At 36.9% G+C, this 14,046-nt stretch overlaps 1 protein-coding gene across 50 annotated transcripts in view; it reads left to right on the top strand.

Annotated features, from left to right (window-relative positions):
* Positions 1–14,046, top strand: part of PTK2 (protein tyrosine kinase 2) — a 358,952-nt gene that overhangs the window by 138,622 nt on the left and 206,284 nt on the right. For all 50 annotated transcript variants that reach the window (XR_003120911.1, XM_025395124.1, XM_025395157.1 and 47 more), the window contains one exon: positions 2,259–2,346. Coding sequence is in view for 48 of the 50 variants with exons in the window: in XM_025395124.1 (XP_025250909.1) it covers positions 2,259–2,346 (88 nt within the window). In the remaining 2 variants the exon portion in view is untranslated. The remainder of the gene's footprint in view (positions 1–2,258; positions 2,347–14,046) is intronic.

Genomic DNA, 14,046 nt, shown 5'->3' with positions numbered 1-14,046 from the left:
ATTTATTATGATATGCCAGTGACTGTTCTGGGTGTTTTGTGTCTACTGACTCATTTACTTCTTGTAACATCCTTATAAGGAAATTGAGGCGCAGAGAAGTGATAGCTGACAGTGAATAAGTGACATGGCCCCCCGTAGGTGATCTTTATCTAGAGCCTGTGTTCCTTGTGCTTCTCTAAAAAGAAATCTTCTGTGTGAAATGCTTATCACAATTCCTGTCATACCCTAAATATTCAGAAAATGTTAGTTGATAATCATCATCAGCATCAGAATGCTGGATTGGGAGCCAGGCTGCCCATTGTTTCATTTTGAACCTCAGTTTCCTTGTCTTTAATATGGAAACTTTCCGCCACCAAAAATAAATAAAATGGGAGCCTCCTTGGACCTGTTTGAATCAATGACATGTAACCCTGGAACTAATAATTTTTTGCTGAGCATTTTTTTAGTCTGCAGAATGCGAATAATTATACCTTTCTTCTCTGATTATTAAATTGATTAAGAGAAATAGTGCACAGGTCAGATGTGGTGGCTCACACGCCTGTAATCCCAGCACTTTGGGAGGCTGAGGCAGGTGGATTTGTTGAACGCAGGTGTTCAAGACCAGCCTGGGCAACATGGCAAAACCCCAGCTCTACTAAAAATACAAAAATTAGCCAGGCATGGTGGCATGTGCATGTAGCGCCAGCTACTCAGGAGGTTGAGGTGGGAGGATCACTTGAGCCCGGGGAGGCAGAGGTTGCAGTGAGCTGAGATTGTGCCACTGCACTGCAGCCTGGTCAACAGAGCCAGACCCTGTCTCAAAAAAAGAGAGAGAAATAGTGCACATAAAGTAGTTATGTGCCTGGTAAATCCTAAGTTGAAAGTAAATGAAATCTGTTATACTTGTATAGTAACCCAGTGTAGAATATCTACAGTAAGTTATTGAACTCTTTCTGAGAGTAAAAGTGAAATGGAACCGAATTGTTTGGCAATTTTGTATTTTAATAAAGTGGACATTTATAAGTCTTAGCAGAACTTGTATATGTGTAGCAAACTTTGCTTCCTCAGAAGATTGCATTGAAATTATGTTGAGTGGTTAAAAAAACAATACCATTAAGCTACAGAATGGGAGAGGATATTCACTGTGTCTAACAAAGGCCTCAAATCTAAAATATATAAAGAACACCTACAAATCAATAGGAGGTAAAGGCTTCAAATCTAGACTATATAAAGAACACTTACAAATCAGTAGGTGGTGAAGGAGAAAAGGTAGACCATTTAGTAGGAAAACAAGGACAAAAACTTGAACATGGCCAAGGGTGGAGGCTCACGCCTGTAATCCCAGCACTTTGGGAGGCCAAGGTGGAAGGATCCCTTGAGACCAGGAGTTCAAGACCATCCTGGGCAGAAAAAATAAAAAACTCAACAGGTACTTCACAAAAGGGGATATTCAAAATGACCAAAAAGTATGTGAAAATACTCACTTTCATTACTTTTACCAAAGAAATGCCAATTAAAATCACCATGCACTATTACAGTATGCCAATCAGAGTAAGTAAAACAAAAAAGTTAGAAAATGCCAAGTGGAGAAAAGGATATAGAGGAACTGGAACATCCCCATAGTGTTGGTGGAAGTTTGACTTGTTACAAACTCTTTGGCATGCTGTTTGATAATATCTGCTAAAGCTAATGGATGTATTTGTTATCCAGTGCTCCTAGGTATATATGCAACCGAATTGTGTACATATGTTTGCCAGAAGACATTTAGAGTGTTCATATGGGTAGAGCCACACATACACATAAAGAGAGAATGAGAAAGATAAAGAGCATTCTGGTGATGTTGGTTTGTTTTATCCATTCTTAAAGCTTAGCTTTCTGAGCAAGTAAGAGTACATACTGTGCAATCCACTGGTAAAAATTTAGACATGGGAAGTCGTGGAAGATGTTAGAAGTCAGGGCAGTTCTTCCCCTGAGCAGTGGTGGAGAATGACCCATGGGGTTGGAAGGACTTCTGGGCCTTAAGAGGCCTCTTAAGGCCCAGAAGTCCTATTCTCTGTTTCCTTGAATCACTGAGCTGTAGCACATCTATGATATGTGCTCTTTTTTCGTGCTAAAATGTTTACAAATTACATTTAAAGATTAATTGATTATAGCTTATATTTAAAAATCATCTTTCAGAGTAATTAGGAATGCTATACTCAAAATAATATTGTAATTGTAGACTATAAATTGAGAAAATAACTAATTTCTAATTGTTCTGTTTTGTGAATTATTTTTAGATATGAATTGAGAATTCGTTATTTGCCAAAAGGATTTCTAAACCAGTTTACTGAAGATAAGCCAACTTTGAATTTCTTCTATCAACAGGTATTAGAGGCTGCTTTAATATACTTTTTTGTTTGTTTCTTTGAATCCTATTTATTACGTATTTTTATTTTCAAATTTGATTAAAGCTAACATTTGGAGGAATAGAAATTTGTTGCTGAATGGCAATAAGAATCTTTTAACCAGTATGGAATTATTAATTTTTTTGTTCTTTGTGAGCTTTTGTATACTTGAGTAAATCTTAAAAGATAACTTCTATTATATGGAGACAGTAAGTCTACAATCATTTCTTGAGCTTTAAATACTATTATTATGCCTGAATATCAACGAATTTGTCATAGGTAGAGATTGTTGCAGAGCCGACTATACCCATATGAAATTGATTTGCTTTGCTTTTTACCCCGTAAGGCATCAGATAGACAATAAATATATGTAAGGTAAAAGGCCAAAAATGTTAATAAACGTCAAAAAGACATTTGTACATATAATTTTGTCATTAAATGTACTTGGTAATTTTTTTTTGCTTTAATAAAAATATTTATCAACTAACTATTCCGGACCTGAAATGCAGAAATAAATTGCATAATCCACACCTTTAAATTCTTCTGTCTAGTGGAGGATTCCTGTAAACAGTGACTTTATGTTTGATCCTTTGCTGTTAGTAAGCACGAATGATGTGACTGTGCATAGAAGAGTCTGCTGACCTAGTATAGATTTGGTATTGAGATGGCTCCACTGAAAAGCATCATTTGAGTAGTCTCCGACTTTGTAGAATAAAGAAGAGTTGTGTTTTCTAGACAAGAACACGGAGGGGAGAGAGAGAATGTGGTGCAGTCTTAGCTAAAATAGTTCATAACATTTTGGTGAGAGAGGGACCACAAACATCATGTAAACAGGGGTTTAGGTTTTCTCCTGCAGATATTGGGAGCCATTTAAAAACTTTAGTTAGTGAATGCCTTAACCAGAGTTGTTTTTGAGACCACTGTGATTAGATGGCAGTATCAGGGATAGATTAAATTTTTAAAGGGTTGCAAGCATGTTTAGAGGCTCTTCAATCATTCTGGCAAGAAATTAGATAAAAGTGAAAGTATATTATAATACGCAAATTTAGTGGATGGATTTGATAGGACCCAGAGATTGAACTAAAACAGGATGTGAAAATAAGGAAGAAAAAGGCTTATTATGTAAGTCTAGGCACTTACTGCCGTGAAAGAGCAATGGTGAATTAGATTCAAAAGAAGGAGGTAAGAAGGTAAGTTGTTCTATATTTTTCTATGTGAGATAATGATAGATGTTACCACTTAAAAGGTTCAAGCTGAGAGAGTAGGAAGCTAAGGAAGTTTCCAGCTGTTTGCAGGGTTGTGTCTGTTTTCATCTTGTCTGTGAAGAAGTCGTCACATAGGAGATAGGTTGGGGACTGCTGCTTTACCTAACACCTTTTTGGCACCTGCGACCAGTTTTGAGGACAGTTTTTCTACAGACCAGAGCCACAGGGTGTTGGGGGTTGGAGTGTAGGGGGATGGAGTGTAGGGGAATGATTTTGGGATGAAACTGTTCGACCTCAGATCATCAGGCATTAGGTTCTCATAAGGAATGCGCAACCTAGATCCCTCGCATGTGCAGTTCACAACAGGGTTTGTGCTCCTGTGAAAATCTAATGCCACTGCTGATCTGACAGAGCTCAGGCGGTAATGCTCGCTTGCCCACAGCTCACCTCCTGCTGTGTGGCCTGGTTCCTAATAAGCTACTAACTGGTACTGATCCATGGCCCAGGGTTTGGGGACCCCTGAGGTAAGGGATTGGTGACAAGTTTTGAAGGTTTACGATAATACAGAGTTGAATAAGAGAGGAATTTAAGTTGGTAAAATGGAAAGATTAAGAAGGCATTTTCAGATTCCAGCTGAGCTTATTGGAAGCCTACTCATTGCAAAAATAATGTTCAGCTTACAGACTGGTTCTGATGTACTGTTACATCTCATCCTTTAACAGTCTGTTGAACTTCATATTTTGCCTAAGGAGATAATGAGAGTTTAAATAACTCATATTTATTTAGCATTTTTCTTTTGGTATGTGATCTGTGTCACTATTGGTATTATTTCTTGGAAAAAAATTCTACCCACCAAGGAAATACATGGGTACTTTAGTAACACTGATTTCTGGAATGCATAATACAGGACTAAGTGACTCCTTTTTATAATTTCTAGGCTAACCTAAAAGTCTGCAACTTTTTTGTTCCTTATTCACACTGTTACTAGGTTGTCCTACTTTTTCTTTGTTGGAAGACTTTCCTATATGATAAAGTGAGTACTGCACATACCAGTGTATCCCAGATTTTATTTTACTAATAGGATGTATCTTATGGTAGTCTATAGAATTCAGTTCAGCGGTTTTTATAAAACCCAAGAGAAAGCTAAGTGTAATGAACCTTTTAAAAATTCAGTCTATCCTTGATACTGCCATCCAGTCAGAGTGGTCTAAAAAAAATTCTGATCAAGACATTCACTAAGTATAGTTAAGTGTTAATGAAATTTTGCTTAAAGGAATATGCAGTCATGTGCTTGTTCTGTGTATAATAGCTCTGTGATTTTAGGTACCTCTGAGTCTCTTTTTGCTTAATTGTTTTATATATTAAAATATAGATATGGAATAACTATCCTATAGGACTATTATGTTCATTAAATGAGATAAAATTGTCTGCCATGTAATTGCCCAGCGACATTTTGAATTTCAGTCTGTAGACAGTAGCAGACTTAGAGGATTCAGCATTTGCCATTTGCATGTCACCATACAAGTGTGAGCTGCACATTATGGGATGGTACATAGCTTTCCTTTTTCCTTCCTATGTGTACTCTGTAGAACCTTTCAGCTCCTCCACCCCACTCTTTGCTGTCATTCATTTCTACAGTTTCTCTTTTTGTCTTTTTAATTTTTAAAAATCTGTTATCGAGTACATTTTAATATGTTTTTAAATTTTATTTTATTTTTATAGAGACAGCGTCTTGCTCTGTTGCCCAGTCTGGAGTGCAGTGGCATGATTATACCTCACTGCAGCCTTGAACTTCTGGGCTCAAGCAATCCCCCTGCCTCAGCCTCCTGAGTAGTTGGGACTATAGGTGCATGCCATGATGCCTCGCTAATTTTTTAAAATTTTTTTGTAGAGATGGGAGTATTGCTATGTTACCCAAACTGGTCTCAAATTCCTGTCCTCAAGCAGTCCTTCTGCCCTGGCCTCCCAAAGTGCTGGGAGTACAGGCATGAGCCACCATGCTTGGCATGGCACATTTTTAGAAAGTTCAAAAAATACTTCTAAAACATTACTTAAATTATCTGTATTCTAATAATCACTTTCATTTTGTGTATCCTTTTATAATAGTTTATCAAGTACATACATTTTAAAAGAAAGTATAGTCATGGTCACTTTCCTTTCCCATTGGTGACTGGCAATGTCGTCGTTTTTCCATGCCAGTGTTTCAGGCTCAAGTAATGGTAATTGGAGGGAGTTAAAGGTGGTACCAAAATCATAAAAAGGGAAGGGAGGAAGAAAGAAAATACTATGATTGACTGGGTGCGGTGGCCCATGCAAGACCCTGTCTCAACAACAACAACAAAATACTATGATTTGTCAAAATTAATGAATTGGCAGTATACCAAAAGCCTTGAATATGTTCATGTCCTCCAGTTTGTTGGGTGGCCCTATTGACTGCCATCTTTACTGTAAGTGAAAAACAGTTGAAACCTTGGCAGTTTCCTATGATTGGACCTAATAATTCTACTTTTATGAATTTATTCAAAAGAAATAGTAAGATTTACACATGTATGCATACATATACAAGGATGCTTATAGGCATATTACAGTAACAAGAAAGAAATTAGAGGTGTTGCAGATGTCTTTCAACAGGTTAAATGTACTGAGTTTCAAATTTATGTATCCCTCATTAACAGGGAGGTACAACTGTTCATAGATGTGGAAGGTATTAACAGCATTAAATGCTGTTGTTTAAAACAGGCCATGTGTATAACATGTATAATTTTCATTTGTGTGGGAAAAAAGCGTATTTTTAAGTTTTACCCTGATCTGGCAAGAAAGTTTTGAATATAGTATGAGTTTTTATTGCTGGTTTGGTAAGTAATTAAATATTTGACTTCTCCTGGTAAAGCCTCAATGCAGAATCTGCCCTACCACATGCTTGGCAATTCCAGAACTATTATGAGTGACCCATATATTGTCCTACACAGGCAGCACCAAACTTGGGAAAGGGTTTAATTCCAAAGTTACAAAATCAGTTTGGAATCCAGAGTTTTCTGCTATTTAAACACATGTGCAAATGGGGCGCAGATAAATCAGTAATTGTCCTCATCAGCTTTCTATAGCCAGAGTATATTTATCTGAGAATGCAGCTGAAACATTATGTAAGTATTGTGTGTAAGAACCTTCACTGAAGTATGAGATAAATTAATCACTTTATAATGGTCTCAGAATGTGATGATATGCATTCTCTGACCTTTAAAGTCTTTAATATTTGATGCAAACATTTAAGATGGTTACATATGTACATAACATACTTCCACTGAATTCTAGGCTAAATCAATGATTTTTTGGGGGCTCAGAATTTGATGATATTGATACTTTTTAATTCTGTAGATTCTATAATATCTAATAGATATATATTCTTTTATAAGGTGTGATAATTGGTGATATAATGAATACCCATGACCCTACTGCTCAGATGAAAAGAACATCCTGATACTTTCCTGTCCCATGTTCCTGTGGCCCACCTCACTGTACACACTGCCCTTGCACTCCACTCAGGGTACTGTTATCCTGAATTTTGTTTTTATCCTTCCCATGCTTGCTTTTGTTTGCCAGTTGTCATGCTTTTACAACATGTTTTTATTCTTCAGTTCTACCCTTAAGGTAAAAGCTGACCTTAAGTTCTCCCATACACTTCTGTATTCCTGTCATTACTTGAGTGTCTTTTGTTTTGTTTTGTTTCCTAGCTCATGTAAGCATTCAAGAAGATTAAAAAAAATTAATTTGTTCAGCATTTTTAGTTGCTTTCCGCTAGGAGGTTGGTCAGGACATTCAGTATACCTTGTTGGTATAAATGGAAAAGTGATCATCCATGGATTTAATAATTTATCTCTTTAGCTCATTTTGAAAATAATTTTGCATTGTAGTTAGAGACTGTGGCTCATTTGATACTAATTGTTTAAGTTCTGTATGGTCTTGTTTCATCATCTTACACATATTTAGATATTGTTAAGGTTCCAGTTTTGCTTGAGTGGAATGTGTCTTCTCTAATTGTTTGGCACAGGCTCAATAAATAGCCATTCAGGATTATAAATTGTGTTGTTTAGATCTATCTTTCTAATATTCTTTTTTTTCCCTGCTTGAAAAATAGTATTGCTGGGTACACAAATCAGGGTAGGCATTTTCTGTCAGCGTTTTGATGGTTATTTCCTACTGTCTTTAATTGTTTATTTGCTGTTGAGGACTCAGCTCCCATTTTGTCTTTCTGTGTAGCTGACCTGTCTTTTCTCTCTGGATGGCTTGAAGATCCTTATTTCTCTTTGGTTTTTGCAGCTTCATTACAAACGAGTCGTGGATTTTCTTTCTTTTTTTATTTTTCTTCCCTTGCTTGATCTGTGTCATGCTACCTGTACCTCTAGGGTCGCTTTCATCAATTCTGGAAATGTCTTAGATGTTGTCTATTCCGATATGACCTTTTCTCAGTTTTTGTTGTTTCTTCTGGGATTTTGGTTTAGATCTATGTTAGAACTCCTCAGTCTCTCCATGGGTGTTAGCTGCTTGTTCATGTTTTTAATTTCTTGTCTTTCTAAAGGATACATAATTCAGATCAGTCTAGTCTGTCAGATTACCAGCTTTCCTCAACCGTGACCAGTTTTGTGTTTGGTGCATTTATTGATTTTTTTGCTTATGATTAAAAAAATTTTTTTAAATTGCCAGGCCACTTTGTATGGCCCTTATTATTTGCTAATCTCTCTGCCTTTTATTAATATTTCTTTTACCATTCCATATATAATGAATGTCTATTCTGAATGTGAATTATAGCATCTGAAGTCCTTGGGCTCTTCACATTTGTTGTTGGTGGCTTTCACAGTGACTTTTTTCCTTGTGTGTGAGTTCTGAACTCTTGTTTTGTTGAACTTCACATGTGGAAATCTTTAGGGCCTAGTTTGGGGATTCTTTCCTCTAAAGGTTTGTATTTGCTTGCTGGGAAACAGAAGTTACTACCAAATGGAGACCCTTTGAGTAGATTTTGAAGATGTCGCCTTACTACATGAATCTTAAGATAAGCTCTCTCACTTTGGGAAAGTAAGGAGCAGTGGTCAGTCCTCAGCCAGCTGAGAGCATTCATGTCCACTGTTCCCATATCTTACAGCCCATGGCTTCTACCAGGATCTTAGCTTGTATTTATTCTTATTTCATCACTCTGCCCCATTTTCCTTTACCTTCTTGTGACCTCAGTAATGTAAGAATAATTGTTATAATGCATCCAGAATCTGGTCCTGGTTTATATAGCAGGTCCCTTTAGCAATGCTGTTGGAATCCTAAGTCATTGAATTGTTATGATGCTTAATGGCCTTATCACACTTGGATTCATACAAAGGCCCCTTGTAGAAGGGAGCTTGGAGATTCAAGGAGCTGATAAAAAGCCAGTGTGGCTGGAGGGCAGGGTAACAGATGAGACAGTAAGGGGTGGCTTGAGATGCCCTTTTCAGTCATCTGACCTTGATTGTGAAGACACTGAGAAGCCAGAGAAAGTTAAGTGCAAAGGGATGACAGAGTTCAGATCCAGGTTGCAAAAAACGTCGTTCTCACTGTTCTGCTAATAGTATATAAGAAGGTAAAGGTTACTCTGTGGGGACTTACTGGCGTCAACAAGCTTCATGACTGAGTGTGATCACTCTGATCAATTGCTTACATTTAACTGTGGGGAAATTATTTCTCTGTGCCTCAAAGTTTTATTTTTTCTACGACATTGTATTATGAAACTTCAGATGTACTGCTGTGTTAAAAGAATTTTATAATGAACACCAGCATACCAACCACTTAGATTCTACTATTCATGTTTGTTATGTGTCTTTTATCACATAACGGTTTTTATCTCTCCATCCCTTTAGCCATTAATCCATTTTAAATTTTCGTACATTTCGAAGTAAGTTTCAAGTGTCAGCACACTTCAACATAAGTATCATTAACCTAGAATTCAGTATTCAATTACGGTTTTTGTTTTGATTTATACACAGTTAAATACATAAATATTAAGTATACATTTACTGAGTTTTCACAGATACATTCACCAGAATAATCTGAATCCCTATGGAATGTAGAATATGACCATCACCCCGGAAAGTTTCCTACTGACCCTTCCCAGTCAATCCTTGCCCCCAGTCATGGGAAGCAACCATTGCTCTTCTGTTTTTCCCACCGTAGTTTAGTTTTGCCTGTTTTAGAATTTCTTATAAACAGATTTTATAGTGCACATTCTTTTATGTGAAGTTTGTTTTCTCATGATGTTTTTGAGATTTCAGTAATTTTTTTTATTGTTGAGTAGTATTGTTATGTAAGTATATTGTAATGTATTTATCCATTCTTCTGTTGATGAACATCTGGACTGTTCCCTTTTTTTTTTTTAAACTATTAATGAGATGACTAGGAACATTCTTTGGCAAGCATTTTTGTGAACATGGGCTGGGACTTTAATGTTAGATGAAATTTGTATCTACCCTTTGATCCTTCACGGTTGTATGATTTTATATTCCCTCCAGTAATGTATGAGAGTTCTGGTTGCTCTACATTCTATCCCGCATTTGATGTTGTCAGTGTTTTGTTTTAGCCTTTTGACTGGGTGGGTATGTGGTTGAATCATATGGTGATTTTTTATTCACTTCTCTGAGTACCAGCTAATCGTTGTTTGCGTTGTTTATTCTTCCATGTGCATATTGAATGTTAGTAGGTCTCCTTTTTTGAAAATATGGTTAAACCTTTTTGCCCAATTTGTATTGTTAAATTGTGCACTTTTTCTTCCCAATTTTTTAAAAATTGTGGTAGAACACATACTTAACCATCATAAAATTTTCCATCTTAACCATTTTTAAGTGTGCAGTTCAGCGGTGCTACATACATTCATAATGTAGCACAACCATCCCCACCATCCTTCTCTGTAACTCTTTTCATTTTATAAAACTGAAAGTCTATAGACAATATTTCCCCATTTGCCCTCCTTGCAGCCCCTAGCAACCACCATTCTACTTTCTGTCTCTATGATTTTAAAATGTAGGACTTTTCATATACCTTGGATACTAGCCCTTTGTCAAAATGTTATGTTTTGCTAATATTTTCTCTGAGTCTGTAACTTGTCTGTTCATTTTCTTAACTGATCTTAGGTTTTCTTTTTTTGTTTTTTTGAGACAAAGTCTTGCTCTGTTGCCCAGTCTGGCGTGCAGTGGTGCGATCTCCGCTCACTGCAACCTCTGCCTCATGGGTTCAGTGATTCTCCTGCCTCAGCCTCCTGAGTAGCTGGGACTTCAGGCGCCCACCACCATGTCTGGCTAATTTTTTGTATTTTTCGTAGAGACAGGGTTTCACCATGTTGGCCGGGATGGTCTTGATCTCCTGACCTCATGATTTCACCCACCTCAGCCTCCCAAAGTGCTGGGATTACAGGTGTGAGCCTCCGCACCCGGCCCTTTTTTTTTTTTTTTTTAAAGTCTGGAAAATGGGCAGAGGGGATTGTTGTGAATCTTCAGTGAAACAGCGTATCAAAGCACTTAGAAATGTCTGGCACATGCTGAACACACTCCTTAGTGTTCTCTGTTTTAATTTCTATGCAGATGAGTCAATATTTTTAATGGGGCCAGACACGGTGGCTCATGCCTGTAATCTTAGCCCTTTGGGAAGCTGAGGCTGAAGGACCACTTGTGCTTGAGTTTGGGCTGCAGTGAGCCATGGTTGTGCCACTGTACGCCAGCCTGGGTGACAGAGCAAGACTCAGTTTCTAAAAATACATATATTTTATACATACATATATATGTATATATTTGGTTTAGCCAGGGCAGAAATAAAATTATTATGTTTAAATTATTTCTACCACCACTTCTATCCCATGAAAAGAAGAGAGGGAGGGAAATAGATAGATTACAATAAAATACCCTAATTTTATTATTTCTCTTTCTGAAAATTCATCCAAGTCCATTTTGGGAGGGGTCATGAGGAAAACACTGACAAGTGTTTGAGTGTTATATTACTGGTTGGACATAATTATTAAGGATGCACATAGTTGCATTAAAAGATGGCCTAAATGTGACTACCAATGTGGAAATTTCAATGACTCACTAAATACTTTGACCTATTTGTGAATATTCTGAAATATAGTAATCAGCATGCTCTAAAAATAAACTAGAATCTTGTTATTAACACTATTCACTGTAGAGCAGGAATTTATAAAAATGAGTTTGACAATAAAGCTAATGACTCTTGAGAAAGCAGGAAAAGTTTGTTTTACCCTGGAATCAAATTTTTTCTTTGCCATATAACATTTATTTTTTCTCTCTCAACTTTCATTTGTTAAAGTTATAAGTATTTCATTGGCAACTTTTTGCAAATGGCGGTGGCTGTTAGTTTGAAGGCCAGTGTCCATGTTTAGTCAAGAAGTCATATTAGTCTGCATTGAGGATGCTGAACTTGTATAGAAATCTTTTAGCACTGTTGAAACGTTAAGCTCTTCAGATGCCTGAGCCTGATGTGAGTTTGTCATTGTTTACTCCTACCGGAGTTAAGACTTAGAATGAGTATGTCCACCCATTAGCTTTTAAATGACATTAAATAATCAGTGGTTTCCTTGACAAAAGGAGTTTCAGTAGGAAGTTGAAGAGAATACTGAGTCTAGAACTGCAACTTAACTCTATAATATAGAATCTAAACTTAACTATAGAATCTTGTGAGGTGCCCGGGGCATACTTCTTATTGGTCAACTTCCTTTTATTTTTATTCCAGTTTTCTTTTTTATTTTTACAAGGTTTCAGATAATTGTATCATTAGAAATTGACTTCCTTCTCTATATTTTCTTGGCCTTAAAACTGTCAGTTAAGAAACATTTTGAAATTGCAGGTCTAAGAGGGAAATCTTAGTTTAAGCCTTAGTTAAGCCTGGCATTCTCAGTATGGGAATTATCAGCTGCCCTTTTCCAGACAAGCTAAAATGTAATATAGGTCTAACTCTCTTATTAGAAGGTTTATTTTCTGTGCTTTGAAGATTTAATTGTGTACATTTCTTCTCCCCTTTTCACTCTTGTGTATTTTTGGTAATTGAAGGAGAAGCACTCATGGTTAATAAAGAGTGTAACATTCATACACACGTGTGTTTATTGCGGCACTATTCACAATAGCAAAGACTTGGAACCAACCCGGATGTTCATCAGTGATAGACTGGATTAAGAAAATGTGGCACATATACACCATGGAATACTATGCAACCATAAAAAAGGACGAGTTCATGTCCTTTGTAGGGACATGGGTGAAACTGGAAACCATCATCCTGAGCAAACTATTGCAAGGACAGAAAACCAAACACCGCATGTTCTCACTCATAGGTGGGAATTGAACAGTGAGAACACTTGGACACAGGAAGGGGAACATCACACACTGGGCCTGTCATGGGATGGGGGGAGGGGGGAGGGATAGCATTAGGAGATATACCTAATGTAAATGATGAGTTAATGGGTGCAACACACCAAAATGGCAGATGTATACATGTGTAACAAACCTGCACGTTGTGCACATGTACCCTAGAACTTAAAGTATAATAATAATAAAAAAGAAGTGTGACGTCATATGCAAAAGTTTGCCAAGCAGAGACTCTGGCCTGAACTTGAGTGTTTAAGGTGTGTGTTGGAGGTCAGTCTCATAGGCATACAACCGCCTACGTGACTGACCTCATTTATTCACATTCCAGACCCTAGAGAGAAAACAGGTGTTTACCATCAAAACTGTGTGCATAAATTACCTGGTTCAAATTGGTGGCCAGTTTTTTCACCAGTTGGTGGTCAAATTTTGGCCGTCTTCAGGTATGCAAAAGTGCTCTTATCAGACAGAACATTTCAGGGGTTTAGTTTTTAAGAGACTAAGGGCCAGCCCTGAAAATATACCTTTCTTGGGAATGAACAGGATTTGAGCATCCCAGACCTGCCGCTGAGTTAACATTTTCCTGCATAATTTGCCTTTTCTTTCCTGGAATTAAGTTACTTCTGCTCAGTCTTCAGCTCTTAATTTAAATGGTGCTTTCCGTGTAAAGCACCATTTACTTGTGCATAGTACCCGTACATTTCTCATATAACATAATACACATTTAAAAATACAAAATTTGTTTTATTGAGGTATAATTTGCATACAATAAAATAATCAATTTAAGTATGCAGTTTAGTAAGTTTTGACATTTGTATACGGTCCAGTAATTACCACTTCAGTCATGATCTAATACAATATAGGAATAAGGAAATTGATATTGGCAGAATACTGTTAACTAGACCGCAAACCTAATTTAGATTTCACTGATGTTTACACACACTCAAGTGTGTGTGTTTGTGTGTAATTCTGTGCAGTTTCATCACAGGTGCAAATGTATGTAATCATCATAATCAAAATGCAGAACTATCCTGTGAACACAAAATCCCTGTTGCGTTATTAGTCACATGCTATCCCATCCCTAACTCTAGCAAC

The sequence above is a fragment of the Theropithecus gelada genome, chromosome 8 (genome assembly GCF_003255815.1).
Source record: "Theropithecus gelada isolate Dixy chromosome 8, Tgel_1.0, whole genome shotgun sequence".
Lineage (NCBI taxonomy): Eukaryota > Metazoa > Chordata > Mammalia > Primates > Cercopithecidae > Theropithecus > Theropithecus gelada.
This window is presented reverse-complemented; position numbering and strand designations above follow the sequence as displayed.